At 36.2% G+C, this 14,861-nt stretch overlaps 1 protein-coding gene, 1 long non-coding RNA gene and 1 pseudogene across 2 annotated transcripts; all 3 read left to right on the top strand.

Moving 5' to 3' along the window:
• The first annotated feature begins 36 nt into the window (after nucleotides 1-36).
• On the top strand, nucleotides 37-2,416 carry LOC111390256 (beta-amylase 3, chloroplastic-like). Its single transcript, XM_023015268.1, has 4 exons — nucleotides 37-594; nucleotides 880-1,090; nucleotides 1,166-1,276; nucleotides 1,365-2,416. Exons 1-4 carry the CDS (start codon nucleotides 74-76, stop codon nucleotides 2,163-2,165), a joined length of 1,644 nt encoding a protein of 547 aa, XP_022871036.1. The 5' UTR covers nucleotides 37-73; the 3' UTR covers nucleotides 2,166-2,416.
• A 6,075-nt stretch (nucleotides 2,417-8,491) lies between these two features.
• On the top strand, nucleotides 8,492-9,261 carry LOC111390260. The gene is made up of 2 exons (XR_002701881.1): nucleotides 8,492-8,843; nucleotides 8,934-9,261. It is a non-coding gene; the product is annotated as an uncharacterized LOC111390260 (long non-coding RNA).
• A 407-nt stretch (nucleotides 9,262-9,668) lies between these two features.
• Nucleotides 9,669-14,730, top strand: LOC111390248 (annotated as a pseudogene).
• The last annotated feature ends 131 nt before the right edge of the window (nucleotides 14,731-14,861 follow it).

Genomic DNA, 14,861 nt, shown 5'->3' with positions numbered 1-14,861 from the left:
TATCTTTATAAATATACGCATAATTTCGCAGTCTTCATTCATTAATCCTATCTCCCTTTTCTTTCACAAAACCATGGCTTTGGCACTTCGCTCCTCAATTTCGTTTATCAATGTAAAAGATAATCAAGGTTTAAAAACTCGCGATGAGTTTTCAACTATAGTAAGTTTTGCTCAAACTAAGCTGTTGTCGTGCAAGCTCCATGCAAAGAGTGCAATGCACGAAGCGACTCGATTATCATTGTTACAAGGAAGAAAAAGTGAGAAAAGTGAGAGACTTCATGAGCTAGTAGCCCCTCATAGCCATAATGGTTTGAGAGTACCTGTTTTTGTAATGCTACCACTCGATACCATATCGATTGGAGGGAGTTTCAACAAAGTGAGGACGATGTATGCTAGTTTATTTGCATTGAAAAATGCAGGAGTCGAGGGAGTCATGGTTGATGTGTGGTGGGGATTGGTGGAGAAAGAAGGACCTTTGAAATATAACTGGGAAGGATATGCTGAGCTTGTAAAGATGGTGCAAAAGCTTGGTTTGAAACTTCAAGTTGTTATGTCTTTTCATCAATGCGGTGGCAATGTTGGAGACTCTTGCAGGTATGTAATAGGAAGTCAATTGCCATTTTTTTCACTTAAATTACGCATAATCCCTTCTACTTGTGTGTGTGTGTATATATATATAGCCCTCGTCTGGTTCAGATAAAAATCAGATTTGTAGAAAATTTTGGTAAAGTAGTTGGAATGCATGATTAAAATTCTGATTTAGATTTTAATCAGCTTTTTAATGAACTTTTTAAGCAGAAACCATAAGATTATTTAGAAATGTTAAGTGTGACGGCCATTTTTGTGACTTAATAAATAGTTTATGTTGTATTTTTGCAGCATCCCTCTACCTCCATGGGTGCTTGAAGAAATGAACAATAATCCTGATATTGTGTACACCAACAAATCAGGGCGACGCAACCCTGAATATATATCGTTGGGCTGCGATTCATTGCCTGTGCTAGGAGGTCGAACTCCGATTCAGGTCTACTCCGATTATATGAGGAGTTTTAGAGAGAGATTCCACCAATGCTTGGGAAATGTTATAGTGGTAAGCCATTTTTAACATTCTTGGATAGTTATGCTCATTATCGTAGTAGTTTTAAGTTAGTTTCTATTATTTCAGGAAATTCAAGTGGGGTTGGGGCCTTGTGGAGAGCTAAGATATCCATCCTATCCAGAAAGCAATGGCACTTGGAGATTTCCAGGAATTGGTGAATTCCAATGCTATGACAAGGTACATACTTATCAAAAATGAGTAGCTAAAATCTTGTTCATCATTGACCAAACATGCATTAAGTTGAACATTTGTTATGTAAAAACAGTACATGAGAGCCTCATTGGCAGCTGCGGCTGAGGCGATTGGGAAGACTGACTGGGGACTCGAAGGCCCTCACGACGCAGGCCTATACAACCAATTACCGGAAGAAACGGGGTTTTTCCAAAGGGAAGGCACATGGAACACTGAATATGGGCATTTTTTCTTAGAATGGTATTCTGGTAAGCTAGTCGAGCACGGAGATAAAATCCTGTCAGCTGCACAAAGAATATTCGAAGGAACCGGAGCTATACTATCAGGAAAAGTAGCTGGAATTCATTGGCACTACAACACAAGATCACATGCAGCTGAATTAACTGCTGGATACTACAATACTAGGAATCGAGATGGTTATTCGGCAATAGCACGAATGTTAAGTAAACGTGGAGTGGTGCTCAATTTTACGTGTATGGAAATGAGAGACGAAGAACAGCCAGAGAGGGCAAATTGCTCGCCTGAAGGTCTAGTTCGACAAGTGAAGATGGCTACCAAATCTGCTGGAACACAACTTGCTGGAGAAAATGCTCTGGAGAGGTATGATTCTGGCGCATATTCACAGGTGTTGGGAACTAGCCATTCAGATTCTGGAAATGGACTCGCTGCATTTACGTATCTAAGAATGAATAAACGATTGTTCGAAGCTGAGAATTGCCGCAAGTTCGATGAATTTGTGAAGAACATGTCAGAAGGTGGTCGAAACGCGACACTTCCCGAGAGTGACACGAGCAGGACGAACCTGTATGTTGGATTCCTTAAAGACCATGATTTGCACAAGAAGACGAGCATAATCATGACTGGCTGTCTGTAAAATTATTAATTTAATAGTAGTGATTCTTTCCTTGTACAAAACATTCTATTCATTTGCTTCATATTTGTTGAAGTATATATGAAATTCTGTTTCTATGTACTGGGATATAACTACTGGCTACTGATTTTGAATTATGTATAGCATGGTTATTTTGCAATAGAATATAGCAACTTCCATATTTTTATGACAACTACAAATGGCCACACCTGTAAATTTAATCCATGGAATGATGGAAATACTTTGATGTACAACCATATTTTCTTAAACGGAACCTATCAATCTGTTTTGATGTACAACTACTTAATGATGATATATCATATAAGCAGAATTTCTTGCATTCAAAGCATTTTCCTCAAAATCGAGATTGGTAATAAACGTCGAAATATTGTTGCGCCTAGAACAGAATGACGGTTCAAACTGCAAATTTTATAGGAAGAATTGAAAGAATATGAGCAATCATTTCCAACAAGGATGGAAAAAGGTCACTATGAAGAGAATGAGGTGCAAAACTGAATTTCACCTAGTCACATTCCTCCCTAGAAATTTTAAAAATCCAACACAATACCCTGAGTACACAATATTTGAACTGCAGCTTGACAAAGAAACAATGATTATTTATGTAAAATGGTTGTGCAACCTACGTGCTAAGAACCAAAATAGAGTAAAAAGAATAAAGCATAGAAGAGAGTTCTGAAAAAAAAAAAAGTCCTAATAGCAACATCGTTTTCTCTATATGCCAATTTCTAGTGGACTGGCTAATTTTTTATTTATATTCATTCTATTGAGGGGTCTATTTCTCCAAATATTTGAGGTAAAGAAACAGTATCCATTTGACCAAATGACGACTTTTTTTATGGGGTGCTTGAGTTTGGCCCGACTAATCCTGAGGAGTGGCGGTCTTCTTCCAATTCCCCACCCGGGTAAATTCGGATGCGGTCACAGCTCATACACACTTGAGTCGGATGTTCAAGATGCGATTCTCCTCTCTGTGTACCTCCCTTTACGACGTGCGAACAAAACCCCAGAAGGAGGACAAAGCCCATTATAACTTTGCCTCCATGGGACATCTGCCTTCCAACATAAATGTTGTCTTCCAGCTGCGGGATGCTCCTTGGAGAATCCTCCTATTTTATCATTGCCCCGTGCCCGTGGGAGCAAATGACGACTTATTTTCTATCAAGGAGAACTTGTCAATATTTTTTGAAGTCCAACTTTTCAAATTACGTGCTATATATGGTATAAGCAATCAAATTCAATGGTACCTTGCTTCCGAAAGCGAAAATTGAGAAGGTTTGAGAAACTGTCTGAACAGTCATCAAGCCATGAAGGAGGGTTGCTTGCAGTGCCCGAGTTACCTGCACTTCCGAAAAATGTTAGCAGTTCTATATTCTTTTATCAAAGAACATGGGCACACTTGGTTTCATTAAATAATGAATTAGAATGGAAAAGTAAAATTTTCAATTGACAAATACAGCCATTATTTAAAATTAAGTCCAATGTTTGTAGATTGGTAGACAACTATGAAATTTTGCTATTTAAGCATAGGTGTGGAGATAAAGAACGAACACATGCTTTCATATTGAACTACTTTTCTTCCATAATTCAAAAAAATTTACTTCTTCTCCCTCTCTCTATATATATCTCCATCTTTATTTGTAAGAAAATTGATGTTTCATACGAGCATATTTAAGAAATTTTACAATAAAAAAACCTTTTCAATAAAATATTAGAAAGTAGGTTGCTTTTCACTACGTACATGGTAAGAAAAAAAATATTTTATTACATCTATTTTCTTAAGGCTTGAATTTCATGTCTTGCCACATTTTATGCCTTTTCAAGAGACTTTTTTTTATATACATCATCATATGTATAATAAAGAGCATCTTTAAATTTAGAAGGTAAAATATTGTCAATGGTCAATCAATTCAAATATAATTGAATAATTTAAAAAGTAGAATATTAAAATATGGCTATATTTGAGCCACATTTTTTCAAAAAAATACATTTTTAAGTAGTGATTTGACATCATTTCAGTCACACATTCTTCAATAAAATAATATTACCCGCAAATTCAAAACTTTTCTTTATTTTTTAACCACACATTTTTCATCAATGTACTATTCAAAAATGCATTCTTAAAAATATTATGTGGCTCAAACTAGCTTATTGAAAAGAAAAAAAGAAAAAAAAGTATGTTAAAACTTATTTTTATGCTTTAACTCTCTAAATAGAGATTAATATATTATATTTAGTCTCTTAAAGATGTTCAACCTTGTAGTTAAAGATGCATTAAATGTGATTGTAGTGCAATATTTATTCTTATGATTACTAAATTATTTTCCAACTTCAAAGTTTTCTACATCAGCATTTGTATTCTTCTTATTGTCATTGTTCTCTATTTTCCTATAAGATATTTTGTTTGAATATGGAAATAGCACCAAATTTCCAATAAAATTGACGGGTCAATAATTGCTGTTAGAGTTAAAATTGTAATTCAAGATTGCCGAAGTGAATGTACAATAAGTATGTGCAATTTTATATCCTATGGCGATTCTGAAATTAATAGCAGAGTAATGTTATTTGTAAGCACGATTCATAAATATCACAGTCTATGTGACCGTGGATAAATGTCAAGTATTCTTATGAAATTGGAATAAATTTTAATTTATGAAAAAAAATTCGTTATAATAGCCTCATCAACACTATTGATGAATATCATTATTCTTCTAGATATGATTAGGAAGCATTGTACATATATATTAAGCCATTGTTCAACCCCATTTTTCAGAATTCATTTTTTGACGAATGTATGGTTATAAAGTATGAAATTTTTTTGAATTTCGTGTATATTTAGTTTATTAAAAATGTGTGATTAAATATGAATTTTAAAGAATAAAGCTTAGGGGCTAATCTTCCATTCTAATTCATTCAAGTAATTACACCACTAATTGACCAAAAATAATTTTTATTCGGTAGACATTTTAAACAGTAGCCTAGAGATCTTGTGCCTAGACATTCATCAGGGAAAAGTGGACATTTTAAACAATTTCATTATTATTTCTATATTTTACCCTTAATTTAGTTTAATTAGTTAATTTGACTGCTGAATATTAATAATTTATAAATATGCTTTGTTTTTTGTTAGATGCTCGGTTGATTGTGAATCTAAACCTTCTATCACAGTTTAGTTGGAGGTAAATAGTAAAAATAATATTTCTAAGCATTAATAAGATTATATAATGGCGAAAATAGAAATAAAAGAAAATATTTAGTAGCTAGCCAAATAATTATATGTCTATTTCAAAATCTATTTCTTGTTTCTCACCCCCGTGTACAAGTAGAAAAGTTCTTTTTTTTTCATGTACTATGAATATGAAAAAATAATTATACGTATTATTCGGGTTCTCCCTTAACATTTTTTACTCAAAATTGTGATACATATGTATGTAAATTGTTTGTTATGATAGGAAGATGATTAAATTCATTTATAATTGAGACAATTAGATATTTAAATTCTACACATTAATGTTGATGATAACATAGAATAAGCTCCACAAACTAAGTATTGGTAGACATGAGGACAACATATAAAACAATCAACATAAGTGAATCAAACTGAAATATCAATGTCGAGCAGTTGGATAAGACTCACCGCACGGTATCTACCAAGATTAATCTCTTTTTATTTTCTTCGATAAACTACCGCATGTGAAAATGATGTCGATCACATACATTGAACGGTCTTTATTTTTCTATAGTTATTATTCATTGTTGAATTATTTAATTACTTTTTGATAGACTAGTATTGGAAATGTTCATTAGTGGGTCATATCTAAAAATCAACTAAAAAGTATTGTGAACTAAAATATTTGAAGAGCTTCTTTTTTTTTCATCCACATATGTATATGGATGGAACAAAGTTTGTGGGATTTATTTGGGGTGGCCAACAGTGGCGAATCCAGGATTTTAATTGAGCACGGGCGGCCGTTGACTGTCGACAGTCGCAATAATAACCAATGCCGTGAGTTGAAATTACTTAGCCCCCGTTTGGCCCCCATTATTTGGATTTATAATGGGGAAATAATGTTTTTCTGAAAAAATTAAAAATTGATAGTTGTAAAAGAATGAAAAGTTTTCGATTTACGTGTAATATTATTTTATTGAAAATTGTGTGGTTGAAAATAGAAAAGAAATTTTTTTAATTTAAATTGATAAGTTTTAATGGGGGTCAAATTAGGGCTTATATCGTAGTTTGAATTATAAGTGTGAGTGTACGTTATCTACCATTGTAATAATGTTTATTGAGTAACAATTTGAAATTTGAAAATTTGTCCAATTATTTACTTTCTTGATTCGATCCACTAATAATTTCAGTTTAATAAAAAAAAAATTGATTATTTTAATAATTTAACTGTATGGTTGAATTTTATTTTTCTAAAAAGGAGGGTGTATATCATTGGGATAAAAGAATATATAGACTTTTGTTGCTTTGCATTGTCAACATCCATTAAATACCATGGTGGTCAAATTGTCCATTATTCTAATGGAGATCACAGGTTCGAATCTTCCTTTTGCACCAATTTTAATGCCTATTTGCTCCAAAATGGTGAAAAATATTATACTAAAATCATTAAAAAGGGAATGCAACAATAGAGAATCGAACCTTGGACGCCCTTTTCACCACTGTGGCGCTCTAACCAGTTGAACAACAAGGAGTTGGTGTGAATTGGGGGAAATCACAGAAATATATCTAAACAAATAAATACTTGGACAGCAAAAAAAATTGAGCTCCGGCGATCCAACACGGGCGGCCCCGGGGGCTCGCCGGGTGCTGGATCCGCCACTGGTGGCCAAAGGAAAGCGGCCCACTTGTGGTACACCAAGTTGACGCGTAGAAATTTTGAAAATTTTAAGTTGACGCGTAGAAAAATTGAATGAGATATTTTCAATTAAATAGATAGGTTTTGATATAGATATTTTCAATTACCAAGGACATTTCTCTTTGAGGGCCCTATATCACAGGGGGCCGAGCTAGCCCCTCTGATAGGTGGCTCGGCCCCTTGTGATACAGGGCCTATATCAGAGGCCTCTCTCTTTGATATAGGTGGAAAGATATAGAAGGTCATTCATGCATCATCGAGTAATGTCGATTATTTTGAAAATAAAATAATTATTTGGTAAATTATTCTTGTGATTAAGTTTTACCACCAAATGTGATCCTTTATCTAGGCTTTAAAATTTGAAAAACTTAACAGCCCACTAAAATGGTAAATTACATACAATTCTCAACTTTTTTGCATTCCCAACTTTCACTTTTTACATCAAAGTGTTCTTTTAGACGGTTTTCAAAGTAGATGTTAAGTGCTTGTTTCTCGAAATACATTTTTCTTTCTTTTTTTCAATTATATATTGCTCAATAAAATAATATTACTCGTAAAGTCAAAATTTTTTTTAATTACACATTCTTTTTCAATCTACTATTTTAAAATGTATTTTTCAAATTTAATGGGGCAAAACAGGTATTTTAAGCCTAGTTTGAGCTCAATTTTTAAGAATAGATTTTGTTAAAAGTGATTTTTTTTTTAAGTATATGTGATTAAAATATTGAAAAAAAAATTAAATTTAAATGCAATATTATTATACTAGAAGTACATGTTGAAAATAATTTTTGGGAAAAATGAATTTTAAAGTGTAAAGTTCAGTGTTTAATTTAAAGATGCAAAAAGAATAAATATAAAAAGTAAATATATACAAGAAAAAAATAACCAACATGAACCCCCCACGCCAAAAAAAAAAAAAGAAAAAGAAAAATCCCTTATCCACTCTAGAAATTCGGGAAAAAAAATCTGACAAATCATTACGTTCAAAAAATATCGATTTATATCAAATAATTGGTACAAAGTCATGCCAAAAACCCGTGATTATGTGAATATTTAAACTGAATTTTTGACACTTCCACATAAATCTAAATTTTTTAGGAGAATGCTACGTGTATCGAATTTTTTTTTACCTAATTTCTTACCGACTACTAACATTAGAGGATAGAGACCATATTTTGAAATTTTTTTATTCACATTGGTTCCGCGTATAATCTTGTAACATTAATTCTCCCGTATAATCTTACTAATTTTTTTAATAATTTTACATTATTGTTCGAGAAGTTAGGATCATTACGTAGTTAATCCGTCACCCCTCTGAGACATTGACATGAAATTTCCTTCAAAATACCAAGTTTTTTGATATTTTGCACCTTTCCTCTTTAAAAATTTCCTTCAAAATATGACAAAATATCAAACAAGAGCAGAGCCCACCGAAATTGCCTACTTTATAAATCCAACGTAGAACTTATTTTTATAAATATACGCATAATTTCGCAGTCTTCATTCATCAATCCAATCTCCCTTTTCTTTCACAAAACCATGGCTTTTGCACTTCGCTCCTCAATTTCGTTTATCAATATAAAAGATAATCGAGGTTTAAAAACTCGTGACGAGTTTTCAACTATATTAAGTTTTTCTCAAACTAAGCCGTTGTTGTGCAAGCTCCATGCAAAGAGTGCAATGCCATTTTTTTCACTTAAATTACGCATAATCCCCTCTTCTACTTGTATATGTATATGTATATGTATATATAGTCCTCGTCTGGTTCAGATAAAATTCAGATTTTTAGTAGATTTTGGTAAAGTAGAAACCATAATATTATTTAGAAATGTTAAGTGTGACATCCATTTTTGTGACTTAATATATAGTTTATGTTGTATTTTTGCAGCATCCCTCTACCTCCATGGGTGCTTGAAGAAATGAACTGTGAGAAATGGAGTAGCAGGGAGGCGCCTAGGTCGGCGCGGCGCCTAGTTTCTGGACTGGGCAGAAACTTGGCGCCTAGGCCCCCGATTCAGCTATATATATAGCTGAGTTTTCCTTTCATTATGACATCCGATTTTTAGAGAGAAAGCTTGGTAGAGAATATAACAAGAAAGAGGTTGTTCTTCTTGAGTATAAATTCAAAGCTATTTTTTCTTTCTTGGGGATTAACTTGAGACTTGTTCAAGTAATCTAATCCATTGTTCCTCATATATATTGAAAATCATTTCTTCCCCAATTTTCTTATCTTTTCTTTTTCATCTTCAAGTGGTTTGGGATTTTCACATTGCAAGTTTATTTGTTCTTGGGCAATCTTGGGAAGTTAATTTTACCAACAATTTGGTATCAGAGCATCTTCTTAAATCAGCGTGGTTAAGCTCCGATTTTTGGTGGGTGGCTTGAACTTTGTTGTGCACACAAGGTGTTTGTGAAAATTCCCAAGTGAACTTTGTTGTTCTATTTTCGGTAAACAAGTAGATAAATCATGTCTACTAGAGGAATGGTGAAGATTGGGAAGTGTGAGATAGAGAAATTCAATGGGAAGAATGACTTCTCATATTGGAGAATGCAAATGAGAAATTTGTTAATTTCTCAAAAGTTGCACAAGGCATTGACGGGAAAGGAGAAGAAGCACATAGATATGTCTGATAAGGATTGGGAAGATCTAGATCTTGAGGCACGAGCATCTATCATTCTATGCCTTGAAAGAGATGTTGCTTTCTTGTTGATGGTGAGGAAACAGCGACGGAGGTGTGGACAAAGTTGGAGGCGAATTTCATGACGAAGACTCTAACAAATCGGATCTATTTGAAATCCAAATTGTATACTTGCAAGATGGATGAAGGTACACCAATCCGGGAGTACGTCAACAAGTTTGATAGGTGCATATCGGACTTGAAGGACATTGATGTGAAAGTAGATGATGAGGATCAAGCACTTCTACTACTTCTTTCGTTGCCAAAGTCTTACGAGAACCTAGTACAAACATTGATGCTTGTGGGTGATAAACTTGTGATGGAGGAGACTAGAACGTCACTTCTAGCGGACGATCTTCGAAAGATTGCAACTAGTGGCATGTCTATCATTGGTAACAAGGAGCAAGCTCAAGGATTGTTTGTAAGAGGTAGAAGCAATGTGCGACCAAAAGGCAAGGGAGAAAAATCTAGATTGAGTTCTAGACCTCTTGCGGAAAGGCCTTGTTTCAAATGCGGCGAGCTTGGGCATTTCAAGGCGAATTGTACTAACAAAAGAGGTTGGAAGAAGAACAATAAGAACAACAACAACGGAAAGGTGCAAATCAAGCAAGATGTTAGCTATGCCTCGGAAGGAGGGGAAAGCGATGAGTGCTACACCATCACTTATGATGAAGAAATCTCCGGTAAGTGGATTCTTGGCTCTGGATGCTCTTACCATATTCGACACTTTCAAGAAGTGGAAAGCAATGGTTGAAAACAGAACAAGAAAGAAATTGAAGACACTGTGATCTGATAACGGTACTGAGTATACAGATGGTGCTTTCAAGGAGTTCTGTGTTGAGGAAGGCATTGCGAGACACTGGACAGTTAGAAATACACTGCAACAAAATGGAGTCCCAGAAAGACCGAATCGCACATTTCGAGAGAAATCGATGTGTATGCGATCCAATGCTGGTTTGGGCAGAGTGATGGGCAGAGTCGGTTGCAAATGCTTGCTACATAGTGAACCGATCTCCATATTCAAAGTTAGATGGAGATGTACCTTAGAGGGTATTGACAGGACAACATGCAGATTATGAGAAACTCATAATATTCGGATGTACAGCCTACTATCACGTCAACGAGGAAAAGCTTGATGCGAGGGCCAAGAAGGCTATATTCTTAAGGTATGCGGCAAGTGTAAAAGGCTATCATCTATGGTGTGTAGAGGATTCTAAGTTCATAATCAGTAGAGATGTTACTTTTGATAGCTTCGTTGAAAGCTACAGTGCCCGGTGGTGATGATGTTGAGACTACAAAGTCTCAAGTTGTTGACATAGAACCTAGAGATCAACCTGGTTCTAGTCATGTTCAAGAGGAGCATCATGCAGACACTCAAGATGAGAGTGATGATGAGCTTGAACAAGAGGCGGTTCAGCAAGAGAATGTACAGGCACAGCAACAACAACAGCTTGCAGATAACTTGACTTCCTCTAGGCCATGACGTACTTACAAGCAAGTTCTAAAGTTGGGGTCAGACGAGCCTTTGAGGCACTATGGGCAGACAAATTTGGTTGAGTATGTACTCTCGGTGGAGGATAATGAGCCTGCCACTTTCAAGGAAGCTATTTTAAACAACAATAGTGAGAGTTGGTTGGCAGCGATGGAAGAAGAGATGGAATCACTTCACAAGAACCAAACATGGGAGGTTGTCCCATTGCCCATAGGTAAGAAAGCTATTGGTTGCAAGTGTTGTACAAAAAGAAAGAGGATCCTACCAAGCTCGGTGGTACAAGATTCAAAGCAAGGTTAGTGGCTAAGGGGTTTGCACAAAGAGAGGGAGTTGACTACAATGAGATCTTTTCTCCGGTGGTCAAGCACACTTCCATTCGAGTGCTATTGAGTATTGTTGCTCATCATGATCTTGAGCTGGAACAACTCGATGTCAAAACCGCCTTCTTGCACGGGGACATGGATGAGGAAATCTATATGCATCAACCTGAGGGCTACAAGGTTGAGGATAAGGAACGTCAGGTATGTCACTTGAGAAAATCACTATATGGATTGAAACAATTTCCTCGGCAGTGGTACAAGCGATTTGACTCCTTCATGCTAAAGCATGGTTCCTCCAGAAATGAGTATAACTGTTGTGTTTATATTCGAAAACTCCGGGGAGGTAACTATATCTATCTTCTTTTGTATGTGGATGACATGCTTATCACTTCGAAAAGCAAGGTGGAGATAGATAGGTTGAAATCTCAACTTGGTAAAGAGTTTGAGATTAAGGATATGGGGGCTGCTAGGAAAATACTGGGTATGGAGATTAGAAGAGAGAGGGCGAACCGACGAATGTTCTTGAGTCAGAAAGGCTACATTGAGCGGGTTATTACTAGGTTCGGGTTGCAAGGTGCAAAGTTGGTGGTGATTCCATTGGCTCCACATTTCAGGCTCTCTGGTAAACAATTTCCTACTATACCGGAAGAAAAGGTACCCATGGATTGTGTACCTTATGCTAGTGCAGTTGGCAGTTTGATGTATGCCATGGTGTGTACACGCTCAGATATTTCACAGGCGGTTAGTATGGTCAGTAGATTCATGGCGAATTCGGGGAAGGCACACTGGGAAGCTGTGAAGTGGATCCTGAGGTATTTAAAAGGTACCGCCGATACGGGTTTATGTTTTGGTGGAGATGCATGTCATATAAGTGGGTTTGTAGACTCGAATTATGCAGGTGATCTAGATAGACGACGATCTACTACTAGATATGTGTTTTGCATACATGGTGCCCCAGTTAGTTGGCGATCGATGTTACAGGCTATAGTGGCTCTTTCTACTACAGAGGCCGAGTATATGGGCATGGCAGAGGGAGTGAAGGAAGCATTGTGGTTGAGGTGTCTTCTAGATGATTTAGGGATTGAGCAGGATTGTGTGGACTTGTGTTGTGATAGCCAGAGTGCGATTCACTTGGCTAAAAATCAGGTTCATCATGCTCGAACCAAGCATATCGACGTCAGGTATCATTTTGTGCTTGATGTCATAGAGGAAGGTGATATTTCTCTCTTGAAGGTACACACAAATAAGAACCTAACAGACATGTTAACCAAAGTGGTAACGGGTAGCAAGTTTCAGCATTGCTTGGACTTGCTTCACATTAGTCCGTGCTGATATGCCCGAGTGGGTATGGCCCTTCAGGGCGGGGTTGAAATGAGGTGAAGAGTATATAAAGGTGGAGGTGAACTACGGAGACTTGATCCCGAGTTTTGGGTACGTAGGCAACCATGGTTTGAATGGTGCAGCCGAGTTTGGCGCTTGCTGCTTCTTCTTGTGTTCGTCCAAAATTTGAGGTCCATCAAATGATGTACGAGGTGGAGAATTGTAAGAAATGAAGTAGCAAGGAGGCGCCTAGGCGCCCCCCCGATTTTGCTAAAGCAGAAACTGGTTGCTTAGGCGCCCAGTTTCTCGACTGGGCAGAAACTTGGAGCCTAGGCACCCGATTCAGCTATATATATAGCTGAGTTTACCTTTCATTATGACATCCGATTTTTAGAGAGAAAATAGGAGAGAAAGCTTGGTAGAGAATATAACAAGAAAGAGGTTGTTCTTCTTGGGTATAAATTCAAAGCTATTTTTTCTTTCTTGGGGATTAACTTGAGACTTGTTCAAGTAATCCAATCCATTGTTCCTCATATATATTGAAAATCCTTTCTTCCCCAATTTTCTTATCTTTTCTTTTTCATCTTCAAGTGGTTTGGAATTTTCACATTGTAAGTTTATTTGTTCTTGGGCAATCTTGGGAAGTTAATATCACCAACTTCAAGTGGTAAGCCATTTTTAACATTCTTGGATAGTTTATGCTCATTATCGTAGTAGTTTTAAGTTGGTTGCTATTATTTCAGGAAATTCAAGTGGGGTTGGGGCCTTGTGGAGAGCTAAGATATCCATCCTATCCAGAAAGCAATGGCACTTGGAGATTTCCAAGAATTGGTGAATTCCAATGCTACGACAAGGTACATAATTATCAAAAATGAGTAGCTAAAATCTTGTTCATCATCGACCAAACATGAATTAAGTTGAACATTTGTTATGTAAAAACAGTACATGAGAGCCTCATTAGCAGCTGCGGCTGAGGCGATTGGGAACACTGACTGGGGACTCGGAGGCCCTCACGACGCAGGCCAATACAACCAATTACCGGAAGAAACGGTTTTTCCAAAGGGAAGGCACATGGAACACTGAATATGGACATTTTTTCTTAGAATGGTATTCTGGTAAGCTAGTCGAGCACGGAGATAAAATCCTGTCAGCTGCACAAAGAATATTCGAAGGAACCAGAGCTATACTATCAGGAAAAGTAGCTGGAATTCATTGGCACTACAAAACAAGATCGCATGCAGCTGAATTAATTGCTGGATACTACAATACTAGGAATCGAGATGGTTATTCGGCAATAGCATGAATGTTAAGTAAATGTGGAGTGGTGCTCAATTTTACGTGTATGGAAATGAGAGACAAAGAACATCCAGAGAGGGCAAATTGCTCGCCTGAAGGTCTAGTTTGACAAGTGAAGATGGCTACCAAATCTGTTGGAACACAACTTGCTGGAGAAAATGCTCTGGAGAGGTATGATTCTGGCGCATATTCACAGATGTTGGGAACTAGCCATTCAGATTCTGGAAATGGACTCGCTGCATTTACGTATCTAAGAATGAATAAACGATTGCTCGAAGCTGAGAATTGTCGCAAGTTCGATGAATTTGTGAAGAACATGTTAGAAGGTGGTCGAAACGCGACACTTCCCGAGAGTGACACGAGCAGGACAAACCTGTATGTTGGATTCCTTAAAGACCATGATTTGCACAAGAAGACGAGCATAATCATGACTGGTTGTCTGTAAAATTATTAACTTAATAGTAGTGATTCTTTCCTTGTACAAAACATTCTATTCATTTGCTTCGTATTTGTTGAAGTATATATGAAATTCTGTTTCTATGTACTGGGATATAACTATTGGCTACTGATTTTGAATTATGTATAGCATGGTTATTGCAATAGAATATAGTAGCTTCCATATTTTTATGACAACTATAAATGGCCACACCTGTAAATTTAATCCATGGAATGATGGAAATACTTTGATGTACAACCATATTTTGTTAAAC

This window comes from Olea europaea, unplaced genomic scaffold (genome assembly GCF_002742605.1).
Source record: "Olea europaea var. sylvestris unplaced genomic scaffold, O_europaea_v1 scaffold664, whole genome shotgun sequence".
In the NCBI taxonomy this organism is placed as follows: Eukaryota; Viridiplantae; Streptophyta; class Magnoliopsida; order Lamiales; family Oleaceae; genus Olea; species Olea europaea.
Note: the sequence above shows the minus strand (reverse complement) of the source record. Positions and strands in the feature narration are given on the sequence as shown.